At 34.8% G+C, this 23791-nt stretch overlaps 1 protein-coding gene across 1 annotated transcript; it reads left to right on the plus strand.

Moving 5' to 3' along the window:
* Positions 1-74: 74 nt before the first annotated feature.
* LOC128160440 (stabilin-2-like) lies at positions 75-23145 on the plus strand. Its single transcript, XM_052823755.1, has 40 exons — positions 75-482; positions 2572-2657; positions 2940-3009; positions 3098-3193; positions 4715-4849; positions 6310-6512; positions 6801-6934; positions 7028-7088; positions 7292-7456; positions 7664-7810; positions 8094-8240; positions 8402-8464; positions 8557-8670; positions 8882-8932; positions 9059-9139; positions 9441-9599; positions 9809-9862; positions 10170-10292; positions 10476-10562; positions 10756-10867; positions 11075-11285; positions 11450-11546; positions 12097-12252; positions 12605-12700; positions 12939-13082; positions 14708-14850; positions 15279-15396; positions 15555-15653; positions 15869-15964; positions 16168-16269; positions 16623-16751; positions 16846-16977; positions 17119-17265; positions 20555-20597; positions 20733-20885; positions 21033-21208; positions 21577-21642; positions 22002-22034; positions 22166-22279; positions 22559-23145. The coding sequence occupies exons 1-40, from the start codon at positions 119-121 to the stop codon at positions 22718-22720; spliced, it is 4869 nt and encodes a 1622-aa protein (XP_052679715.1). The 5' UTR covers positions 75-118; the 3' UTR covers positions 22721-23145.
* The last annotated feature ends 646 nt before the right edge of the window (positions 23146-23791 follow it).

The raw sequence follows: 23791 nt of genomic DNA on the forward strand, positions 1-23791 counted from the left end.
ATCAAGTGTCCTGTGACTACCAAATACGACCAGTCATGTAACCACGTGACCTTACAGATGCCATTTTTTCTCCATTCATATAAATTTATCCAAATCTATATTTATGACATCTTGATCAATGAAGATGAAAGACAAATCCATCAATATGGATGTTCAAAGTATTATTTGGACTTTTTTGCTAATTCACGGGTATTTTTGTTTATCATTTGCAGAAACGCACGATTTTTGTAAAATGGAGCGAATTTTGACTAATCGATTTGAGACAGAATGTGTTCTATGTTCTAAAAATTCGGACACAGATTGTCCAAGGAATGCAACGAAACTAACTACAGACAACGGACATAAAAATTGTCAGTTAGATCTCAATATGGGAAACGAAACGGATCCCCGGATTATCACTACGACGGGATGTTCTCATATTTGTTTGGAAAATATTCCGGACCCGTACTGCTGCGATGGCTATTATGGTCCCAACTGCTTGGGTAAGCTTGAAAGTTTAATATCAATGAAGCTTACTCATAAAATTTCAATGACTTGGCTTGCATTAGGTCTTGTTTTCTAAAAAAGGAGGGTAATTGCATCCCAGTTGCAAGATACTTTTGTTGTAAAGAAAATCAAACTAAACTTTGTTTACTTGTTGCCAAAGGTGAAGATAATGGGAGTGAAATTTTAAAATAAACTTGAAATACCATGCAACAGATGTAGAACGTAGCTGCCTGTGCAGTTGATATGTTCTATTTTTGAACTGATGTGTTTACTATAGGGTACATGTATATATGGACTATTTTTTTAATTTTAAGTTATAAATTTTTATTTGACAAAGAAAACAATTTATATATTATACTTTTAAACCTTCATTGTAAAACAAAATATACAGCTATAGCTCTTCCTCCTAAGGAGATTAATGCAGGCTTTAAATGGCCCAACCATCCTGTCCTCTTAAGATGTTAGTCGAGATACTAAAGACATAGCAATGCTGTCCATGTTTACAGGCACAAATCACCATTCGAGTTATGTCATATGCACGCTAATTTATGCAGCTTCCTTCTTTGTAGGAAGAAATTAATTTGATGACTAAAATTTAATGCTCCATGACCGGTAAAACCGTTATAGATGGGGTTCAGGGGGTCCCCCTGCAAAATTCACTTAGTAAAATTTCCGAATACATACCTTGGACCCCAACCTTACACACACACACACACACACACACATACACGCGCGCCACCCAAACACCGGTAACTAAAATTTGACATCGGGTCCCTAGCTCCCTTGGGGAATATTCTTGTTTGAGCACGTGTTCCTTATGAATGTTTGTGAATGTTTGTGACCTCTTAAAAGTGATGGAGATTCGATGAGGGAATCACTATTCGTTATATTTTGTTCCTAAACACACTTTGTTTTTAAAATGTCGTAAAATGACAGTCATATGTTATTTAAATCTCCTTGAACATTTAATTAAAATCAAATAAAGATCAATTACATATATGTGTAAATTATAAAGACTAAAGCTAAGCGATATTTTTTTCTTATTATATATATGTAAATGATTAGAATATCGTATAAATTGATAATTTCGGTTGCTCTTATGTGGGTGTTGTTGACCTTGCACTGAATCTTTTTGAGATATGGATTTGATATTACGAAATAAGTACATATAACATCAAACGTTGAAAAATCATTTTTTTTTAACTACAAACGAGACATGTCTTCTTTGATGTTAGGAAGAGGGTCAAATTACCGTAACGAAAATTGGTGTGAAAATCCTGTATCAAACTTAAAAATAGATAAAACAGAACTTTTAGATGTATCGGATACGGAATTATATACTAAGTTTAATTTTCCTTGACTTCTCAACATACCTTGTCGCTTTATACAATGTAAATCAAATCAAATTCGACTACATGTAATCGCTTAATGTAAGTAGAAATCTCACCAAAGAAAAAAAATATGAAAGCTATTTAAAATACAGCCATGGAAAATACTATTGTTGAATTTGAGCTTTATTTTTTAAGGTAGTTCGAAGTAAAAAATCGTATAACGTATTTAATAAATGTTGTAGCATTTCATTTTATTTGTAAGGTACACACTGTAAACAAAAATGTGTTTGTTTAGTTAATATCCAACTGTCTCCGTTATATGACTAAAATGGTGAATAAATAGTTCTTATCTTCTTGTAAGAGTAGGAATTTGACCAAAATATCCTGCTGAATTAATTTACTGAAAGCGAGATAGCGATCAGTGTGTCAGATTTCCGGCGAAAGTGGTTTGGGGTCAATAGCACCTTGAACTGAGAGTTAAAGAAGCACTATAGAGAACAAGCGTTTTGAAGTATGGTTTATGTTTCTTTGTGGGAATAAATTCATAAAAAGTGATCTACCTAAACTTTAATCAGTTTGATATTTGTAGGTTATATAAAAAACGTAAACTTTTGCAAAAATATTAATATATTCTGACAGCGGACAATCTTATAATGAGTTGAAAAATTTATTTAACATCAAAAGCAAAAGTAAATTCAATTAAAACCTAATTGCTAATGTTGTTTTTGTATTGTTTGTGTTGTCTATTCCGCAGCATGTCCATCCTACAACTGGAAGACTTGTAATGACAGGGGCACCTGCAATGATACAATAACCGGAAGTGGCGAGTGCTTGTGTGAAGTAGGTGGTTTGTGTGGTGGCGGAATTTGGATGTTCAATAAGCTAGGCTAAGTGTTAATTTAATAACGCTTTTCTGAATTGATATATTTATGTGCATGTACATGCATACTATTTGGCGATGTACTTGATTTAGCGGGAGATGCATTCCTCCATCAAAGCTATAAAGAATACACAGCCAAATGTAATACGTTTACATTTTTTATTTAATCGTGATTATTGATATGTTCAGCTTCCCTGTCCATTATAGTATTTCAATACATTTCATTACATATTTTTTTTCAGGCAAACTTCACGGGATATGCTTGTGAGAAATGTTCAGAAAATAATGTGTATGGCGAAAATTGTACAGAAAGTAAGTTATAATTTTCTTCCATTTTGTATTACAAAAAAGACCCTTTTTTGCCATTTTGGAGGATCATGCAATCTTCTGTCCTTTTTAGTCTGTGACTGTGTAAATGGGGAATGTGACAGCGGAATTCTAGGTTCCGGAAGATGTGATTGCTACTCAGGATGGAATGGAGACAGATGCGATGAAGGTATAGACATTTTATTTTAGAGTTAATTATACCCCATGTTGACATGCGCCCAAGTACAAACGCGGACGATTTTAATACCACCTTAATCAGTCAACATAATTATTCTAATTTCACTCTATTTTTATAATGTCCTAATCAATGTGCTTTCGTTAAGTTTGTCTCAAGTTGCTGTTTACGCTAGTCTTTGACGGTGTTCTTACAAAATATACACTACGTCAGTATAGAACAGTTTTTAGAAATAATGTCCACCTTTTAAACATCATCCTTTTTTAGGTTCTAGATTTTATAAAATACTAGACTTTGACCCGTGCGTGCACGGGTTGACATTGCATATGGTATTGGACATACATGTATTTAAGAAATATATACATCAATACATCGTATTGTTGACTACATAACCAAACCTTAAGCCTACAAAAACGCTATTAATTTCACTACACTCAGCTTAGTTAGAATAATCTAACAGTTACTATGTCTCGGGACAGGACTTCACCACATTTAAAATACCTCCCATTTACCCGTTCCCGTAATGTAGCTGAAAATTGAAGAATCGCTCCGAAACGATTTTGGAAAAAAATCATGAAGCTGTATTGAAAATAACAGTCAAATTATTCATAACAAGCCATACTTTCATGTAAAATTTTAATTCATATTAATGAAGAATTCAACACTTTTTCACCAACGATTGTTTTTACTCGCTTCGAATTTACACACCATGGTGACATTCGGAACTCTTGGGATTTTTTATATTTATTGCGCTGAGAGTTATCTCTCGTTTTTCCTTTGATGAACAGAATATATGACAATTTTCAATGAAAATTTACACGTATTTGTAATATCGTTTCTGAGTTTATCCATGCAAATGTTATATTGTGGTAACATAAACTAAAGAGCCTCCCGTGATCTAGCGTGAATGTAATGCGCATGCGCAAGATTGTAAAATCCAAAAAATCCACATGATTTCCGGATTTTTAAAAGGAATTTTTCTTGATTATTAATTCGCGAAGTTTGATTAAGAAAAACGAAAAACAAATTGGTGATCTTCAAGTACCAATGATGTTTAAAATATAAAAAAAAAAAGACAGTACTCTTCCAATATCTCGGTATTAAAGCCCAAAAATTCGAGTCTATCATTTTAATATAGTAGTATAGATATATTGCTTTCTATTTTTATTTATTTCTTCCAGCAAAACAGATTGGAAGGGACGTTTCATAAGAAACTTATTACTGTTTTCTTTTTTGTGAATGCATGTACATGTAGTTTACACATTAAGTATTTGTGGAAAACTCTTCCCTTAGAACTGTTCAAGTCACAAGTTAACTTAGTTCACGTAATTTGGTTGATTTTGTTACTTTATTGCTTGTTGATAAGGATGTTGATATAATTGTTGTGATTGCTGTTGTTATTTTATACATTTTCGTTGTTTGCGATTATATCGCGATTATCATCGTCGTTGTCCTCACGTTGTTGCTGTTGTTGTTGTTGTTGTTGTTGTTATGAGTTATTGTTATTGTTGACAGAGATCAATGGTTGTGACTACAAGAACTGTAGCGAGAACTCCCGCTGTGTACAGGTCGAGGGCTCCAACTACACCTACTGTTCCTGTAACCAAGGCTATGAGCGGAACGTTACCGCCACGGAACACACGTGCAATCGTAAGTACCGGATTATCTGCACTTAAAATGTATAATCGTAACTACAGTGTTACCAGGGCTAATAACCAGTAATCGTAAATACAGAGTAACTTAAGCTGCAAACCTGCATTCGTAAATTCAGTGTAACCTAGGCTGCAAACCTGCAATCGTAAATTCAGTGTAACCTTGGCTACAAACATGCAATCGTAAATTCAGTGTAACCTTGGCTACAAACATGCAATCGTAAATTCAGTGTAACCAAGCCTGCAAACCTGCAATCGTAAGTACAGTGTAGCCTGGGATACAAACCTGCAATCCTAAGTACAGTGTAGCTATAGCCTGGGATACAAACCTGCAATCGTTAATACAGAGTAACCTAGGCTACAAACTTGCAATCGCTAAATACTGTGTAACATTGGCAACAAATCTGTTTTTGTAAATACAGACAAAACTGCAATTGCAAAAGTATGTGAAGTGTAATCTGGGCTATGAGCGGAACGTTACAACCATATAACACAAATGTAATTAAAAGTACAATGTAACTTGTAAGTAAAACGCTGTTAATAATCGGACTGTATAATTCCTTTATTTTTATTTTGATAACCATTTGTTAATGTCATAATTCAAATTGACATTATTTCGGGAAATCGTGTAGGTTGTTTTGAAGGAAATTTACAAACGAGGAAATAGACAATAAATAATAATTTAAAAGCTTCCAGTTATATTATTTCATGCGTTGTGAGGATAAATATACTAGTACATGTACTTAGTATGTTGTTTTAGAGATATTCTCCGTTTATACATCAAATTTCAACACATTTTGATACTGATTTACATATACATGTTTGTTGAAACTAAAATCAATTTATTTTCCTTTACATGTACGTACATATTTACTGTCGAAGGAAACTGCCTTTCCAAATAAATGTTTTGAAGATGTTCCAGCTATGTAGACAGTCCCGCCCCATCATTTTCCTCAAGGACCTTATACCGTAACACTAGTCCTTTTGTGTTTCATCATCTAGTGTCTGAATAATACAGTGCCGAGTGTTTAAAGTTACTTGAAAATATTATTTTAGCACAAAAAACCAAAATCATTCACAATTGTAAGTCAACAACACGTAAACAAGGATGTATCAGTCAACATGATGTCAGTTTGAAATGAAACCGACTTACGGGCCGCTTTCAAGATCCCAGCAGCTCCCAAGCTCCACGTAATGGCTATGGTCTTGAGCTATAAGATAGCCTAGCAATAAACAGCATTTATTCATTTAGTGCATTCAATACAGCCTGTTTATCTAACCTAGCAGCTAAGATAGCTAGCTGCTACGATTTTGAACGCAGTCTGGTGAGTGCATCACGTGTTCATTGGGTGTTTGTAATGAAGAAATATTAGATATGTCCAGACGGTCACGTTTAATATTTTTTCAAGGTCAGGATTAATTCGTTTACTTAGATATTTTATTCCATTTCTATTTTAGCCGTGGACATGTGTGAAAATGGCAAACACAAGTGTAGCCAAAACGCAAGCTGTATCTTTACCGGACCCGCACAGCACAACTGTTCCTGTCTAGAGGGGTTCCGAGGAGATGGTTACGTGTGTACTCCTATCGATCCCTGCCAAGAGATGTATGGCGGCTGTAATTTTACGACGTCGATATGTACTTACAGGTCTCCAGGAAAGGTACGAAGCCTTCTGATAAATAAAAGAGAGTTTCATGAAGAGTTATGATCATAAAAATCTCCTAAAGTAGCAGTTCATAAAACGTCAAGAATCATAATAGTTTTATAAAGGTTACTACAGACAATCTAATTAAAAGTAATTCAGTATAGCATTACATGTATCTCCTACATGTTTGTGTGACAAATCACATCATACGGAAGCAAAACAATATTGAAATGGAAGTGCATTGCCTTTTATCTGTATTCTCAATGTTTTTTCAACTTCAGTCCTTTACTTTTCTTTGTACAGAGAGACTGTGTTTGTAAGGCCGGATATGAGCTCTCCTCCAATCAAACATGCGAGCTTATCGACTTGTGTTCGACCAATAGCAGCCTTTGTGACAAAAATGCTGATTGCAGCATGATTGGGCCCCTGCAACACGTGTAATTAATGAATAAGAATATTCTGTTAAATATAATTGAGTATGACGGGAAATGATTATAATTAAAATTGTTGTTTTTCTTTTCCACACGCAGATGTATATGCCATGAGGGTTATGCCAGTGCCGGACATTATTGCATTAACAACTTACTGGGCGTACGTGAACTATTTGTAGTCATTTATTTCTCGTTTATTCTTTATTTATATCTCTTAAATTTTATTTAGATCAAACGAAACTGTATTGAAAATGGAAGAAATTTAGATAGATAAAAGACTTCTTACTACCAATTTATCAAACATGCAATAAACTTATCCTTTAACAACGAAGTTCGTTGCATTCAATTCTCGCGAAAATGTAGGTCTTGGAAGATATACACAACAGCGACCCTGACCTTGAGGCCAAAATGACCTGGTCCATCAAGCTGGTCAAGAACATCTATCACGACGAGTTCCGATACCACGGTCCGTTCACTGTGTTCCTCCCCACAGACTATGGGTTCCGGACGATTTACAGAAAGATGGATGTAAATAAAGATTGTTTTAAAGATTATGTTTTATAAGCCGAATTACATTCAAATATAACAATTAAAATGGCCTAACAAATTTAACAGAAGATGTTTGAATAATTGGAAACGCATTATCATTTATTTCAATTTTAAGAAATATGAAATAGTTATGGATTTATATCATGATTTGCATTTTTTGATGGTGAACAATTAACGAATTAACAGATAGACGAGTTTTTAGCTGACCGAGACACAGCTGGCCAAATTTTACGACAACACATCATTGTCGGAAAGTGGACAATGGAGAATCTGACCCGTATGGACACCTTTTACACTTTACAAGGAACCGCGGCGGAGATACAGACCAAATCGGTCAGTGAAAAGTGTCAATCCAGGCCCGCAGGGAAAGGGGGAGGGGGCTGGCACTGTACCTTTTTTTCCATGTATCAAACAATTAAAAAAAAAACCCACTTTGAGAAAAAAAGATGATACACTCGTGTTAAGTCATTTAACAAAGATACATGAGCAGCTTCTTGAACTGTATTCTATGTAAGGCATTCTTGACAAAACAAGACAGTCATATAGATTGTTCCGTCGAAATGTTGATATTAGTTGTTGAAAAGATAATGCAGATCTTACGTGTATATTTTTTAAGCGTGGAGAGATTTCCTATCGGTACAGACTGAGTGGATCAAGAGCCAGGTCTTCTGTGGTTAAAGAGGACATTGCTGCGTCTAACGGAGTCATCCATGTCGTCCAGAAGCTACTGACCAACTCGGCCGACGTCAAGGGCGATAATTCGGTACGACCCACACATTACATTTTCTGTTTGCATTTTGCAGTTTAAAACATTTTTCGTTATCAATATTTTTTTAGATAGTCTGTATTTTATCATTTACAAATAGATGAATATTTTAATTGCAATATATCTTGTTTAATATTAATTTCTTCTGTTCTTTCAAGAAAACCATCTTCACTCTGCTCAAAGAATCCAGGCGGTATAACAAGATGGAATCCCTCATAATTGTACGTTGTTCAATTTTCGATTCCGTATTTAATTTTTTTGAAAATAGAATTAAAAAATTTACTGAGGCCTTTTTTTGTTTTTTCTATTTCAGAGGGCAGGTCTTCAAGCCGAATTTGAACAGGACAACATCACTGTGTTTGCATCCAGTAACAGTGCTTGGGAGAGTCTGCCAGTCGGTGTTCTGGATTATCTACAAAGTGATGAAGTAACGGCATTTTTCATTCCCCCTTCCATATTCTTCTTATTAATAACATATTCACTTCATTACGTTCTCAATTTACTTGTCAACTGATTAATTTACCGAATGTATTTGGTATTAACTTTTTTTACATTGATTTTCAAGGGGTTTTTTTCACATCATATAAAAAGAAATCTATAGCACTTTGATGACAAAATATTGTTTTCTCGAATTTTAGGGACTACGTTCTTTGCAGCTGATTTTACGACATCAAATTGTTAATGAAACAGTAAGTCCTCAATTTCCCTGAAAATCACACCCAAGAAACAAAACTCACTTCCCCATGTACTTCGATTTATTCTTAGAACGTGTAAATCGAACTCCCCCGGTATTACGAGTTGTTTTGATTTTTCAGGTTGAGGTGGCGGATCTCATCAACAGACGAACGATTCAGACCAACAGTAAATCAGTCGTCCCGATTCTCATAACGACCCAGGTAGTTCAAAAAACTTTTTCATACCTTCACTTAATTTTCACAAACGTAGTTAAAAAATACAGCACTTTTTCTTATCGTTTCTTTCTTTTTACAAACGCGTTTTATGAACAAGATTTGAAAATCAAGTACGCCTAAAATCAAACTTTATATAGCCTGGTAAAATACCATTTTCTAGACAACATTAATAAATATGAAAAAATATAAAAAAAATACAGACAATTCAAAGACTTCACAATTGTTTTGTCACAGCAAATCTGACAAACCTCTACAGCCTCTGTACTTATATTTTGTCCATCTTTAGGGTCAGATTCGGTTAGACAGAGAGACCAACATCACACAGACAGACATACCGGCGTCCAATGGCTTGTTTTACCATACAGATAGCGTGCTCCTACCGATGGAACGAGACGAAATCCTGCCGGGCATCTGTGGTTATGAAAACACAACCGAAGAGGAACCGGTACATACCGGATTATCACAATGTCACGTGGTTTTCACTGCTTGCAGATCACGTGATTGAAATAAAATACTATTAAATACTATGATTCAAAATTCATAATTTGGATAATAGAGAGGGGATCTGTTATACTCACTCGTTGACGTGCTTTGATGCTTAATTGTGCCAATAAAAAAAACAATTAAAACGTCCGTCTTTAACTTTATTTTCAGGGGTACTGTGGACCGTGTTTTGCAGATCTGCAATGTGAAAAGGGTGACCCCACAGTATGTGAAAAGCGCAAATAATAGAATACTGAATACAGAGTTATTTTCGCACTGTGTCATTTTCGCCCTTATACACTTGCTAATAGTTTCGCCCAGTCTCCAATTCGCCAAGAAACACTTGTGTTTAAAGAGAGATAATTTCAGACATTGGAATTCGCCCAATCTAAAATTCGCCCGCTGACAACGAGGCCGAAGGGGCGAAAATAAAACGGGGCGATTATTTCCCTGTATGCAGTAAGAAATATATTTAAAGTTTTTCCTTATTTCCTGTATCTGTTATTCTAATAAATGCAATTTTACCTTTAAGGGAGAGATAGACAGCTGTACATTACGGAAGGCGATGGTCAAAAGACACCCTGACACGGGTAAACTGCTGCTTTGGTTCACCACAAGTACAGGCTGCCGGGCAACCTGCAACATCACAAAATCGGTAAAAAGAATCCAAGTTATGATTTCCTAATTCTTAAATCTAAATTTTGCTGTGTCTTTATTGTTTTATAAATGTCTTTTGTCGGTGTTTGATCATCAGAAATTCAGTTTTTCAGTCCAGATTTAAAATAATCAACTTTGGCAGAAATGTTGAAGTAACTAACTCATTGATTTTTTTTATCAGACATCAACCTGTTGTCCCGGATATTTTGGCGCCAAATGTGCCTTGTGTCCCGGCGGATACAAGAACGAGTGCTCCGGAAAAGGAAAGGTTAGAAAGTGTCCCAGAAATACCTTTACTTGTAGCCATATGTCCTGTACAAGGCTGACTTGGTCATCGGTCTGAATTTACGTATTTCATCAATGAACACTGTAAAAATGAAGTGTACATGTAGTCTTTTGTGCTTATCACGTCTTAATAGAATATAAGTACAAATCAATTAACGTTTATTTATAAACCGTAGTGTACTGACGGAAAAGATGGGAATGGGACCTGTGTTTGTGACGAAGGTTTCATGGGTCCCGCTTGTGACATGTGCTCCGATCCGAAGAAATTCGGACCAGGATGCAACCAAAGTGAGTTTTCAAATTTCAACATCTTTGTCTTAATATCTTTATTTCTTTTAGTATTTCGAAGAAATATAACATGTTTCCTCTGTTCACCCAAATAATACCAATCTAAGTGAATTATTTCAAATAAGGTATAACTATTGAATAACTTTAAATTTACTAGATGATTGAATTTATTCGATTAATATCTAAGTTGATTTTATTTCCTCTTAGCTTGTACGTGCGTCCATGGGAATTGTAACAATGGACCCGATGGAGATGGTAAATGTAAATTTTGTTACACACAGTCGTTCTTTTGGAGTCGTCGGCCGTCCCGGTATGTTGGAGAAAACTGCGACCTCATCCCCAAGCCATGCTATGGCAGTCTTCACACGAAGAGGTGTCACATTGATTCGTCTTGTATTCGAAACGGGACAGACTTCCGGTAATATACGATTAAACTATCAATGACACAGTGTAAGCATCAATATTATCAAATTGTAGATAAATTGCAATATATTTTTTAAAGATGAAAATCCCTACAATCAATTGCTGGGTTTTTTTTTTATATTTTGTATATTCATGAAATTGTGATTTGTTACTTTTTAGCTGTGTGTGTGATCCGGGTTATGAAGGAGACGCCGACGTACAGTGTAAACCCATCAACCCCTGCGAGAAACCTCACAGAGGCGGCTGTCACCGGCAGGTACTGTCCCCATATAGGTCTAAAAAAAGTGTACATATACTCTGATTGATAACATTGATGCAAAAGAATTAAACACTCTTTAAGTTAATTATTTATTGGGAAAAGAAGCTATCGAAAATTTTGGAAGTTTTTTTTTTTAGTGATTACGAATGGCCGTCATTCCTGATAGTTGACGGTTTTTTTTCTTCTAAAATTACTGATAAGCAATACGACTTACGCATTGTATAATCATTTTATGATAACAATATTAATAACATCTTCCGACTAGAATGAAGTCTGCAATTTCAGTTTCAGAGAACTGCTAAAGGCAATTATCAATGAACTATTAATTAATTCATATATCAGCATAATCGTTACAAATTATCCATGCAGCAAAATATTCAATCTGCCCAGTATTGTTTTTTTTCGTAGAAATATAACATGTATCTTTTATTAACATGAAAAGAGTTCCTTTTCATCGCTTGCAACATTAGTAAATTGTGAGTAATCATTATTTTGACTGAAAACATGAAAAAAAACTACAAATAACAAATTGCATTTAAAATTACAGGCGGTATGCAAGATGGACGGACCGGGCGGGAACACGTGTACGTGTAATGAGGAGTGGACGGGAGACGGGAGGTACTGTTACCCTGGGTCAGAGTGCGGGGATCACCAGCACTGTCACACCCAGGCCACCTGTAGGACGGACCCCTCACACAACACGGTCAGTGGCGGAGGAATATTATACTGTATTCTTAGTGTGTCATAAACCAACTTATTTTTGCGACGACTTAATGTCGCAATTAACCGGGTAAATTTACGTACTGTACCGAGTACATTCACAACGGCTTATTCGCGCCCAATACAATCATCCTTAGTGACACAATTTTATGATTATTTTAAAGGCACATCAAAAACTAGTTTGCAACGCAAAATGTATTCGGACGAAAAATATATTCTTGTTGATCAAATTCTGGTGAAATGTTGTCGCACGCGAATAGAAATTGGTTTACCATAACTTGTTTGAGTTATTTGATTAGCAATAGTGAATTATGCAAACTGTTTTGAAATTGTAGTCTCTTTGTTGGTGTAACGATGATTTCCATGGCAACGGAACGTTCTGCATTCCAAACAATATGTGCAATTACCACAATGGCGGTTGCCACTCAAAGGTATGTAAAAGTGTTTTTCATTTTAGGTCAAAGTAATGATTTTTTTCTAAAACTTATTTTTACCGTTTTGTTAACTTTATATTCTATATGCAGATTTAATCATTTATATAGTCTCTACCGAAAAGACTTTACAAGGGTGATCACATGACAAAGACCAATCAATTACAATTTTAAGGCAAAGCTTTTGTTGATTTCTTGGTCAAACATAAACCACCAGATGTTCTTGATTCCCTTCCAGGCTGATTGTACTCCTCTGGCCCCTGGTCTCAATAACTGCACGTGTCAGAGAGGATATGCCGGGGACGGGGTGTTCTGTATCCCTACCATCTACGAACTAGTCATTAACCACCCAGATCTGACAAAAGTAGCTTCGTTCCTCACTGTAAGGCTTTACTCTTGTTGTAATTAAATATATGATCATTTCATAAAATCAACTCAATGTTTTTAACAATAAGTTCATTTTGATACTTTTCAATTAAATGAAAGTTAAACAAAATATTTGCAATCGTGTAGTACCTTCGACTTATTTGCCTCAGTCTCACTATACAATTAAATTTCTATTTTTGACTACCTCTAAATGATAAGTAGAACCCTTACGGCAATTGTTGCGACTGGATGTTAGGCCAAAAAAAAAAATATGTGTGTTTCCTATTTCATCAAATTTTAAAATAGGGTAGGTAGGTCGGCTTTTTTTTTTTTTTTAAATGAGCTTTTAAGTTTTCCCCTTTCCTAGCATATGATTTTTCTATACAATAAGAATGTATTTTACAGGTGGAGCAATCATGGATAGAGACAACTGTTACAGAATTAAAGCTTTCTTAAATCTAAGGTTTATTTGGAATGTATACGAAGATTTTATTTTCATGTAAATAAAAAATATAAATATGCCAGCCACTATAAATTAACAGATTATAATACTCATTACCACAAATATATCATTAATTGGTTATTAGTTCTATTTTCCTGGTCAACTGACATAACAGTAAACATTAATATCGTAACTGTAAGTATTGAATTCAGAAACAGAGGAAATTCTGGTTGATTAGACGAGAGCCTTAGAATTAAATCTTTTCAATAATAAAAGACTTTTTTTTAAAAAAAAACCATAATTAATGGTTTAAGACTAAATTTAAAAATTTCATTTGCAATTGAACTGCAGCATTTTAGAATCATATTTATAATGTGAATGATTGTTGGGCCTATTCACAGACTTAAGATGTCTGCAGTCTCCATACCCAGAAATATAAAAAAAAAACTTTGCCTTTGCTTTTTTCTTGTACATCTTTATATTAATTTTTAACACATCACTGCCCTATGAAACTATTTATTGCATTGATAATTTAGCTAAAATAACCAAGGATAACTTTCATCCATACTGTCAATCTGCACTTAGAAATCTTTAAAACGCTTTGATGAGTGGTGTTTTCTATTGAATAGTTACAAGTGTTTTTTGAACTCTGATTTGTAAGACTCTTTTGTTTAAACCAATTACGGTTGGTAATCTGGATTTGGAATAAAAAGTGTTAGGGTCGGCGCATAAAAAATAGGGTCGGTCGGGAAACCGGAAACACACATATTTTTTTTTTGGCCTTAATACTGTAAGTCGTTTTAATTCCACGGTGTTTAAATTTCACGATTTCTATTAAAGTACCAATCGCGATGGTTTTAATTTCACGCTGCTTAAAAATCAATTGATCAGAATATAAGCATTGAAACGTGTTTGAAAACTAATTGATAGTATTCACGATGGGTTTAATTTCGATTATTTGCCAATCTACAATACCTGATTAATGGTAATTTAATTTTCGCCTGGTATTTTTGCCCTTCTACATTTGCAAACATTTTCGTCCCGTCTTGAATTCGCCCACCCACAGTTGTCTTTACATACAAATAATCTTAACATTGGAATCGCCCTGTCTTAAATTCGCGCGATGATAACGAGGAGTGAAAACAAAACGGGGGCGAAAATTTCCCTGTATACAGAAGTGTATGGTTGATATCTTGCAGCTGTTGGGAGGTGACAGTATATTACAGTACACTTTGGACAGCTATACCTTCTTTGCGCCCACTGACGCCGCCATGGACTTCTTGACCAGGCGCAGGGAACAGGACTTCTTTTCTGATGAAGACAATGTGCTAAGTTTTATAAAGTAAGACATAGTGTGGTACTACATAATACTAATACCTGTTTAAATGATTTAGTCGATGGATGGATTTAGTGATTTGTTGATTAAATTACAATTATATCTTAGCGTAATCAGGTTATATAACAAAGGCAACGAAGTTTGCTATAATGCCAAACTTTCAAGCCTTAACTTTTTGAATTTTGATTTTATTAACTTTAACACTGAAAATTAAAATCAGTTATCCCTACAATGAAACGGAGACTCCCGAAAAAAGTCTCTTAGATGTAATGCTATAGTTAGATCTCGGTTCGTTGATAGGCCTAAGCGTTCAAAACAAGAAGTGGTCAACCTACTTATGGGCGTTTAGATGTAGATTCTGTTTTTTGGCACTGGTAATCACCTCTATTAAAATAACCTTTAAAAACAATTCTGTTTTTCTTTTATTTGTTAAGCTATCATACTGTCCTGGGAGAAAATCGAGAAGAAGAGCTGAAGGCTTCCGTGGACGTGATAGAACGGTTTAACACGTTGTCTGACGGTTTCTTTCTCCATTTTAAAGTAGAAAATGGGGTGAGTAGATATAAGATGTCTGAAGGTAGAACGGAACATTAAGGATTGCAAAGAAACATTTGTATTGGGAGGGGAAACTTAACTTCTTAAAGTGTTGTTAATTTGTTGTGGTTATTAGATTAGAAGTTTTACTATAATTTCTGGAATTTATATTTCAGACAGTTGTGTTGTCAACTAATAACAAGTTTGTTATTACGGCCAATATTGTGAAGAGTAACCTAGTGGCTGCCAATGGATTCGTCCACATTATCGACCGGGTAAGAGTTCCTAAAGATTTTTAATTTGGCAATTTTATCAAAAGCCCTTATCCTGCATGATTCATAAATGTCCAGATTGCACATTTTAAAAACGTAAGATTTTGTTGCAAATGAAATAAACGTGATAAAATTGTTGAAGCTTATATGCATGAACATCCTGCTACAACAGCTGCTCAACTCTTCACTAATTGTCTTAGTAAATAATATTTTTTAAGGCTCTCGAACCCGAGCTTGAATACAACGGAATGCCTACTCTGGACGAGTTTCTGAACACCAGCAAAGACACCACGGAATTCGCTGGATGGCTAGAGGTGTGCATTTTTATTTATTTTTTAAACACTTCCAACTTACGTTTAGTTATTGTTTTCTATTGGATTGTCTTCGTAATATTATTGCATTGTACTAGCACTATCAGTTGTGAAGATGCAGGTCTATTAAATTGCTAATTATGTACAATTATCATAATTTTACATGCACCAATCTGGTGGTGTTTAATTTCTTAAAAAAAATTTAGACAAAAGGTTTGGTGGAGGAAATCATGGACATGAATCAATACACGCTGTTTTTACCGTTGGACGAGAAGTTTGAATCAGAAGAACTCTCCCCTACTTATATAGTACGTCTGCTTTATTCTCGAATTTCAAGTATTAAGCAGCTTTCTTTTTTTTTAAGTGGCATATGTAACATAAATAACAAACAAACTATTTCGATGATGCATGCATATCATATGTTTGATAAATTGACAATTTATAAAGACTCACATTTTGTATATTATCTCATTTGCTTTTCTTTTACATGTAATTACAGGTATTGTCAATAATATAATTTCCAAGTGTCATTTTTAATTATTCATGTGTAGTCATTTTTTAATTAATTGACATAATGTTTACGCAGTTTTTAGTACTACATGTAATTCAGACATACACATTTTTTACTGAGAATATTCCGGGATTTTTTTTTCTTCATTAGACCAGCGACTATTTACGTTTCTACATCTTACCCGTCATACGTCTGGCGGAATCGTTTGACGACCAAGAGACTGTAGACACGGTTTTAGGGCCCAGACACAAGATCAGCATGGAAGTCATTGGTAAAAAGGTACCAACAATCACTACACCTTATATTAATGTACATATTTCCTAAATATTAATCTTGCGCTTATTACTAAATAAAATAATACATTCTGTTACAGGTGTTTTTAAATGGAGAGCAAATGATTGTACAGAGCAACTTTCTGACAGATGGGGGAGTGGTTCATAAAATCGCTGGATATATTCATCCTAATCTTCGCACTTGCGACGTCATCAATAGAACGGTGGTCCACGTATGTAATAGTCATTATTTTCTGTGTTCTTTGAATATATCTTAATTTCTATAAAAAAAAAAAGAAAATGGAACTGCTGTATTTTCTTGATAAAATTCGGCATGTTGTAACTATTAAAGACTTGGAATATTTTATTTACAGAGCGCGTGCGTGCCTTGCGATATCGGACATTACCAGTGCCCGGATGGTTACACTGTAGAATCCGGAACCACTACCAAGGGTTGTGTCTATTCTAGTGGAGAATCTCAATATAAAGGCTGTAGCTCCCTTTGTTCCAGAGAACAGACGGTATAAATTTGGTCACAATACGATATCATTAATCATGTATTGTTTTTGATTAAAGAAACACATAATGATGTGGTGGATACTTGATATATCTTTTAAATCACCGAAAAAAAGTTTTCACTGGTAGTATAATATGATTATACAAGATGTATACATTATGTAAGACTTTTTACATGTTTAGAAGATAATGTTTGTTTGTTTCCATTTGCCTGCGGTTTTACATTTTTTCCGATCAAAGTGATTTGATGGTCAGATTTCATTTGCATTTTTTAAAGGGTATACCGTACTGTGCACGTTTAGATAGCATCCGTTTTGCAAATATGACATTGATTAAGTGAAAAACAAAATAACACTGATCATGATCACTACCTTTTTTAAAATTGTTTTTAGATATAATTCAAAGTCAACTTGTTTTGTGTTTATTGGAAATTGCCTTTGTATTTTGCGGGAAAAGTTCTTGTTCGAGTCTCTTTAGCGACATGTATATTTACATGTACGATACTTCCACTTATGGTACCGACACAGCCAATAACCGAAGCATTAAATCTCATGTTTTGTCTTCCAGATTTTTCTCGGTGACTTTTTTCAGAAGTTTTGTCCTGTTCGTTACAGAGCTTACTCTCTATATTGTTTCGCTTAATTAGCCACAACTTTCCGCTTGTCCTATACGAAAAGTGTGTGTGTGTAAGGGTAAGAGCAGCTAAACACCGTTTCGGTGTGAAATTAAAGTTGAAATGAAGCGGTGAAACGTCAAGTTGGACAATACATGAAAGTTTGGGGGGAAATCTGTGATCCGTGCTAAACGAAACCTGGTTGATACTGGTGCATGAAAACGAATGCCGAGATAGTCGGTATATCTTTCATTTAGTCGGATCATCATCATTTCTTATCTTGTGAAAAACGGTGTCTTGCAATTTATTATGGCGGATGGATGAAAGTTGATATTTCTCAGGGTGTCTCCCTTTCAACCAAAGGATCCAAATTAGCCCACAGAGAACAATGAGAGGTGTTAAAGAAAAAAGTTACCATTTATGCAGTGTTTATGAAGATCCGACTCGATAGAATCCCACAGGCAACAAAATCAAAGCAATGAAAATACGCCCTTGATGCGGTGTGCTCCCGACAAACCACACATTTTCCCGGAACAAATATAACTTCCCTATCCTGGTTGTGTTTTATGAGCTCTCCGCTTGTTTCTGCGCATTCAATACTTCGGTTGACGCACAAATATACCACACGCGAAGATGATAAATCGTTCTAAATTCCTTATAAATATAGATCTAGTCTTCTAGAAATCCAGATACTTAGACAAAAATCATATTATAAATCTGTAGAACTATTTGTCTCTTTTATTGCAAATACTGTATCAGAATTGATTCGATTTGTCTCGTCTTTTTCATAATCTTGAGCAAAAATTTTTGTACTTTTTAAACGCTATCCAAAGCAATTGGCACGGACGGAATGTTTTTCTCCGGTACACGAGATTCGGTTTGTTCTTCTGCAGGTAGTTGAGTAAACGAATCTGTAAGTAACTGCCTCACGGCATTCTTGATCTTAGTATTCAGCGCGGTGTATACAAGAGTGTTTATAACGCAGTGGGACCACCCCAAATACGTTGAACTAGCATGTAGAATGGAATCCACTTTCGTCATATCCGGGTCATACAGGTTAAGGACGATGAACGGTAAATACAGAACACCATACGTCACGAAAATGGCGGTCACGCTCAAAATCAGATGGCGCTCTTTGTTCTTTTTCTCTGGAAAAGAAGCAGAAGCAGGCCGGTCCTGTTTGCTCTTGACTGCGCTGGAAATCGTTGAAATGACTGTTTGTGACACATTCGTCGCTCGCGCAACATCAATCCGTTTTTTATTTGATAAAACTCTGTGAAGAATTTTGCCGTAGCAGAAGAGAAGAAGGGGAAGGGTGCATATTATGATCGCAACCATTATGAATATACGATAAAACATTACATGGAACGGATCACAGACAAACTTCTTAGCTTTATAAGTGAAAGACCCCCATGCATTGGTTAGAGGCATAAAGAGTATGGCAAATGGAAATGACCATGAAAACATTGTAACCAGTGCAAGGTTCCGCGAATTCATAAAAAGTTTCCTGTATAGACCGACATGGAGAAACATAAGATAACGGTTTAGAGAAATTAGCAACATGGAGAAGAATTCCGCTCCAAAAAGTCCGAACGTGACAAATCCCGCCATAATACACGATGGCATGTCCAAATCTTCAACATTCTCTGTATAGGTATTTTTAGCCGTACTGGGCAGAACAATAACACAGATTAACGTGTTGTTAATCGTAAGGTTGAGTATACAAAATATGCTAGGCTCCTTTTGTAGTTTGTATTTCAAAATGGCGACGATGTTGACGATATTCACGACAAATCCGAAAATGGACAACAGTATGCAAAAAACCCTAACGAAGATCCTAAGATCGTAAGACACTTGGTCACAGCAGACGTCTACGTCTAACTGCCGTGTAGATGTGAAACCATGGCCCAGATTTCCTGGCGTGAATGTTGGAAAAAATGGCTGGTGCGGACGCCGTGGAAAATGACGCTGAGCCATGTTGAACATCGAATGTCACTTTGTTGTCAGATTTTACTTTTTGGTTAAAATTTCAGAATCTCCTACTCTGTCCAATTTTGAAGAAAAAAAATAGCATTTTGATGGGTTGTTATAAATTACAGCGTCCTTACATATACGTGATACCATGTGTTTTCAAGGTGAATTGATTACATTTTCTAATGGGCTCGCATAGGTTTGTCTTCCGCTGTCTTAATGGCTCAAATTCCGGATTTTAAGGAAGACTATGTCACGAAACCATACCCTTTAATAAATTTCTCATCGGCTCTTTGATAATTTTCATAATAACTCGCGTTATGAAAATATTAATGTTATCGTAAATATGTTCATCTTTGATTTCTTAATCGATGTCGAATACGGAAATAGTTCTCTGTGATCTTTTCGGCAAAAAATATGAAAACAAATATTAAAAGTAAAACTCTTAGTGGTCAAAGCACGGTAGATTATCAAATTGCGCTATCCTTACATGCTAGTATGATGTCATGCTATTAGTCTAAGTTTGACATAGCAATGCATAGGAGCATAGAAGCGTGTGAAGTGCGGATATTACAAAACTTCAAACTAATGAACAAAATGCGACATTTAAAATATCTTTCTACCATGTCCTTCATTATGAAATTGGCTAACATCGATATTGATCAAAAATTCGTTTTCTCAATTTTTTATGTGGTATTTCGTCGTTTCAGGATTTGGGGTGTTGTGCAGGTTTCTATGGCAACAATTGTGAAGGTACGTGATTTTAAAAGCAAAATATAATTTGCATTTAATAAATAAATTCATTATTTAATAAATATTGATTTTTCAACAAGAGTTGAGTTTTTATTTTAGTACTTTTGTTTACGACCAAGACATTCTTTTTTATAGCTTGTGAGGGCGGGTCGGAGTTTCCGTGTAATAATAACGGTAACTGTAGTGACGGAGTGGGTGGTGACGGAACGTGCACGTGTTTCCCTGGTTACACCGGAACTTCCTGTCAGCTGTGTGTCAACAGTACGGATAACTCGACTTCAGAATGTGGTGAATACCTAATAAGTTAAATACTGAATATATCTAATTTTGATTAAGAAATACTAGATTTTTCCAATATATGCATTTCAAATCCCTAATCGTATTCTTTCCTAATACAATATGTGTTTGTAATAAGAATGTGAATATTTTCTCTAGCCAGATCTTGTGCTTACCATAACGGTGGCTGCCATGAGAATGGGACCTGCGAAGAGTACGCCGGAAGTGTAACCTGCACATGCCCACAAGGATACGTTGGAGATGGACATCACTGTGTGAGGCCATGTGATGACAATAACGGCGGATGTCACCCATTGGCCGTGTGCAGAGAAATAGTAATCAACATATTTTATCTACTATTTTCAATAATTCTATATGACCACTATGAATTATCTTTTAGTTTAAAATATTTCAGTTAAAATTAAGGACTGTAGAACTCCCTATCCTGTCAATGTGCGATCTAACTTGATTTTTCTGCAAGTGTTTCTTTTTTTTTGTTAAAAAAGAAATTACAAACACAAAACAAATTGAATCACAAAAAACTGATGAGTCATGATCCTTTTAGAAGTCATGAAAACTAATTAGAAATCGCTAAAAATTAAATAGATACAATGTACTTTTATCATTTGAGGAAAAGGCAAATACTAGTATTTGCACCAGCAGAAAAAAAAACAGATGATGTTGATGGATTTTTATTTTTCAGAGTGAAAATACAACAGAAGTTGATTGTTCCTGCGAGATAAATTATACAGGAGATGGAATCGACTGTGTAAGTTAAAATGATATTTGTAGGATTAAGCAATTTCATTTCTGATGCACTCACGCGTAAATCACACGATTTTTTTAATGAAATAAATGTGGAAAAATTTCTAAAATTCATTTGCAATTGAAGAAAAATGAAGTTGTATATGTATGCATATTGAATGTATTTGAAATAATAAAATACATTTATAGCATACTGGATGTTCTACAAAGGGATCTTGTCATAATGATTTTATCCTCGTTTAAAAAATACACATAACATAACGTAAAAATCATCATTCATTTCGTATAACCTTTGTGCAATATCTTATTATATAATTCTCTGATTTTTTTTCTGAAAAATGCTTTAATTTTGTTTTGTTTCAGGTTTTAGCCGAAAAACGGTCATCAAGTGTAACGGTAAGTCGGTTTTGATTTTGTTTAAAGTGTCCGGGCTCCGATTTCTTTTCTTATTAAGTTAAGTCAATGTAAATATACGTAACTGATTAATTAACAAGTTCTTTCATTACAATCGTGTTTGTGATATTCAGGCCGGTGCCTCGGTTGGAGGACTGATTGGCCTTCTGATCATCATCGGAGTCATCATCTTTTTCGTCATACTCATACGGAGGCGGCGTCACGCCGAGTCGTTCATAAAGAAGGAGGTGGAGTTGTCTCTCTTTTCTTTTATCTGCTTTCATTTTACCACAAAATTCGATTTTGATAAGCGGTTTACATTTTACCAATTGCTTTATAGAGAATATTATTTCCTTTTCAAAAATGATATTTTTAAAAATGTAAAGGAGGAATATTATTCTAACAATTTTAAAAAATGTATTAGTTTGAGATGATGCAGATGATTATGTCAAAATTTAATACTATTGGTTGATTACTTGAATGCGTTAAAATTGCATGTCATTATGTATTGTTTGTTTGATATGCAGAAATTTGGAAGCACAGAGTCTTTTGAAAAGCTGCATCCAACTCCATCCGGAGAAGAAAATTACATCGCTTTGCAACCGTCTCCTCAGTCGGAAGTGAAGTTTGACAATCCTATGTACAGCATGAAGGAACAGCTCGGTGATTTCAGTGACAAAGAGTGCTAGATTCAAAATGTTTATTATATCAATTACAATTTTTTTTCTCTGTCGAGGAATCGGTCAAAAATGATTATTATAATTGTTTTATCAAAACCAAGTTTTAGATACGAAAATTGGGAATTATTATGCCTTTGAAATAGGGAATGTGAATGTTGAGTGCATTGAGTGTTTCTGAGTTTGTGATTTTGAATGAATAATTGTGTGTGACAAACTGTGGTCCGAACATGTGTTGGGGTTTTTTTCGTACTAAATATGTTTTTCCTAAAGGCCTCAATTATATGCTTCATATTGTCCAAGTGTGATTGTATATAATTTTTGATTAACTTTAAATCATAACAATCAAATGCAACCTTTGTACTGAATTTTTGTTTCTATATTGATAACAACTCAACATTCAATAAATCATTCAATTAAGCTTCGTGTCATAATCACCTTCTTTCTCTCTTTTACCCATAGTTGTAATTTATAATGCCCTCGGGATGACACAGGTAATTTAGTTTCTCGGGTATTATCACCGTTAACTCTATACGCTTATTATAATTACCTGTTAATTTAATCCGGGTACATGACACGGGTATGTAGACAATTATGTACTGAAATTGGTAAGAAAAAATTGAATTACACGCAAAACCCTTGAGCTAAAGCCATACTGCACAAAATATACAGAAATGGATCGTAGAACTATAGTTGTAAGATGGATGGACTCTTAGATCAACTGAAAAACGAAGTGGTAAGTTACTTAATTTACCTTATAAACATTTGGGGATTTTTGCAAGATTCTACTGTCGTAATCTTTTTTTATGCATTTTTGTGTAGAGGGTAATGCAACTCAGGCATAGATGATTATATATTTTTTTCTGAGATTTTCATTGGATGCGTATATAATAATCTGTGTGTTCTATCTGTGCCGTCCTTTCTGGCATATATTATTTGGAAAAAAAAGTAGTCATATTGCAGATATTATTTGAAAAATCATATATGTCAGAAAGGACGGTACTTATTTGTAACGGGAATTTGTCCGAATGATTTGATGTTCTGCAGAACAGCTTATAGGATTTTAGCATTCAAATTAACAAC

The sequence above is a fragment of the Crassostrea angulata genome, chromosome 8, assembly GCF_025612915.1.
Source record: "Crassostrea angulata isolate pt1a10 chromosome 8, ASM2561291v2, whole genome shotgun sequence".
NCBI lineage: Eukaryota > Metazoa > Mollusca > Bivalvia > Ostreida > Ostreidae > Magallana > Magallana angulata.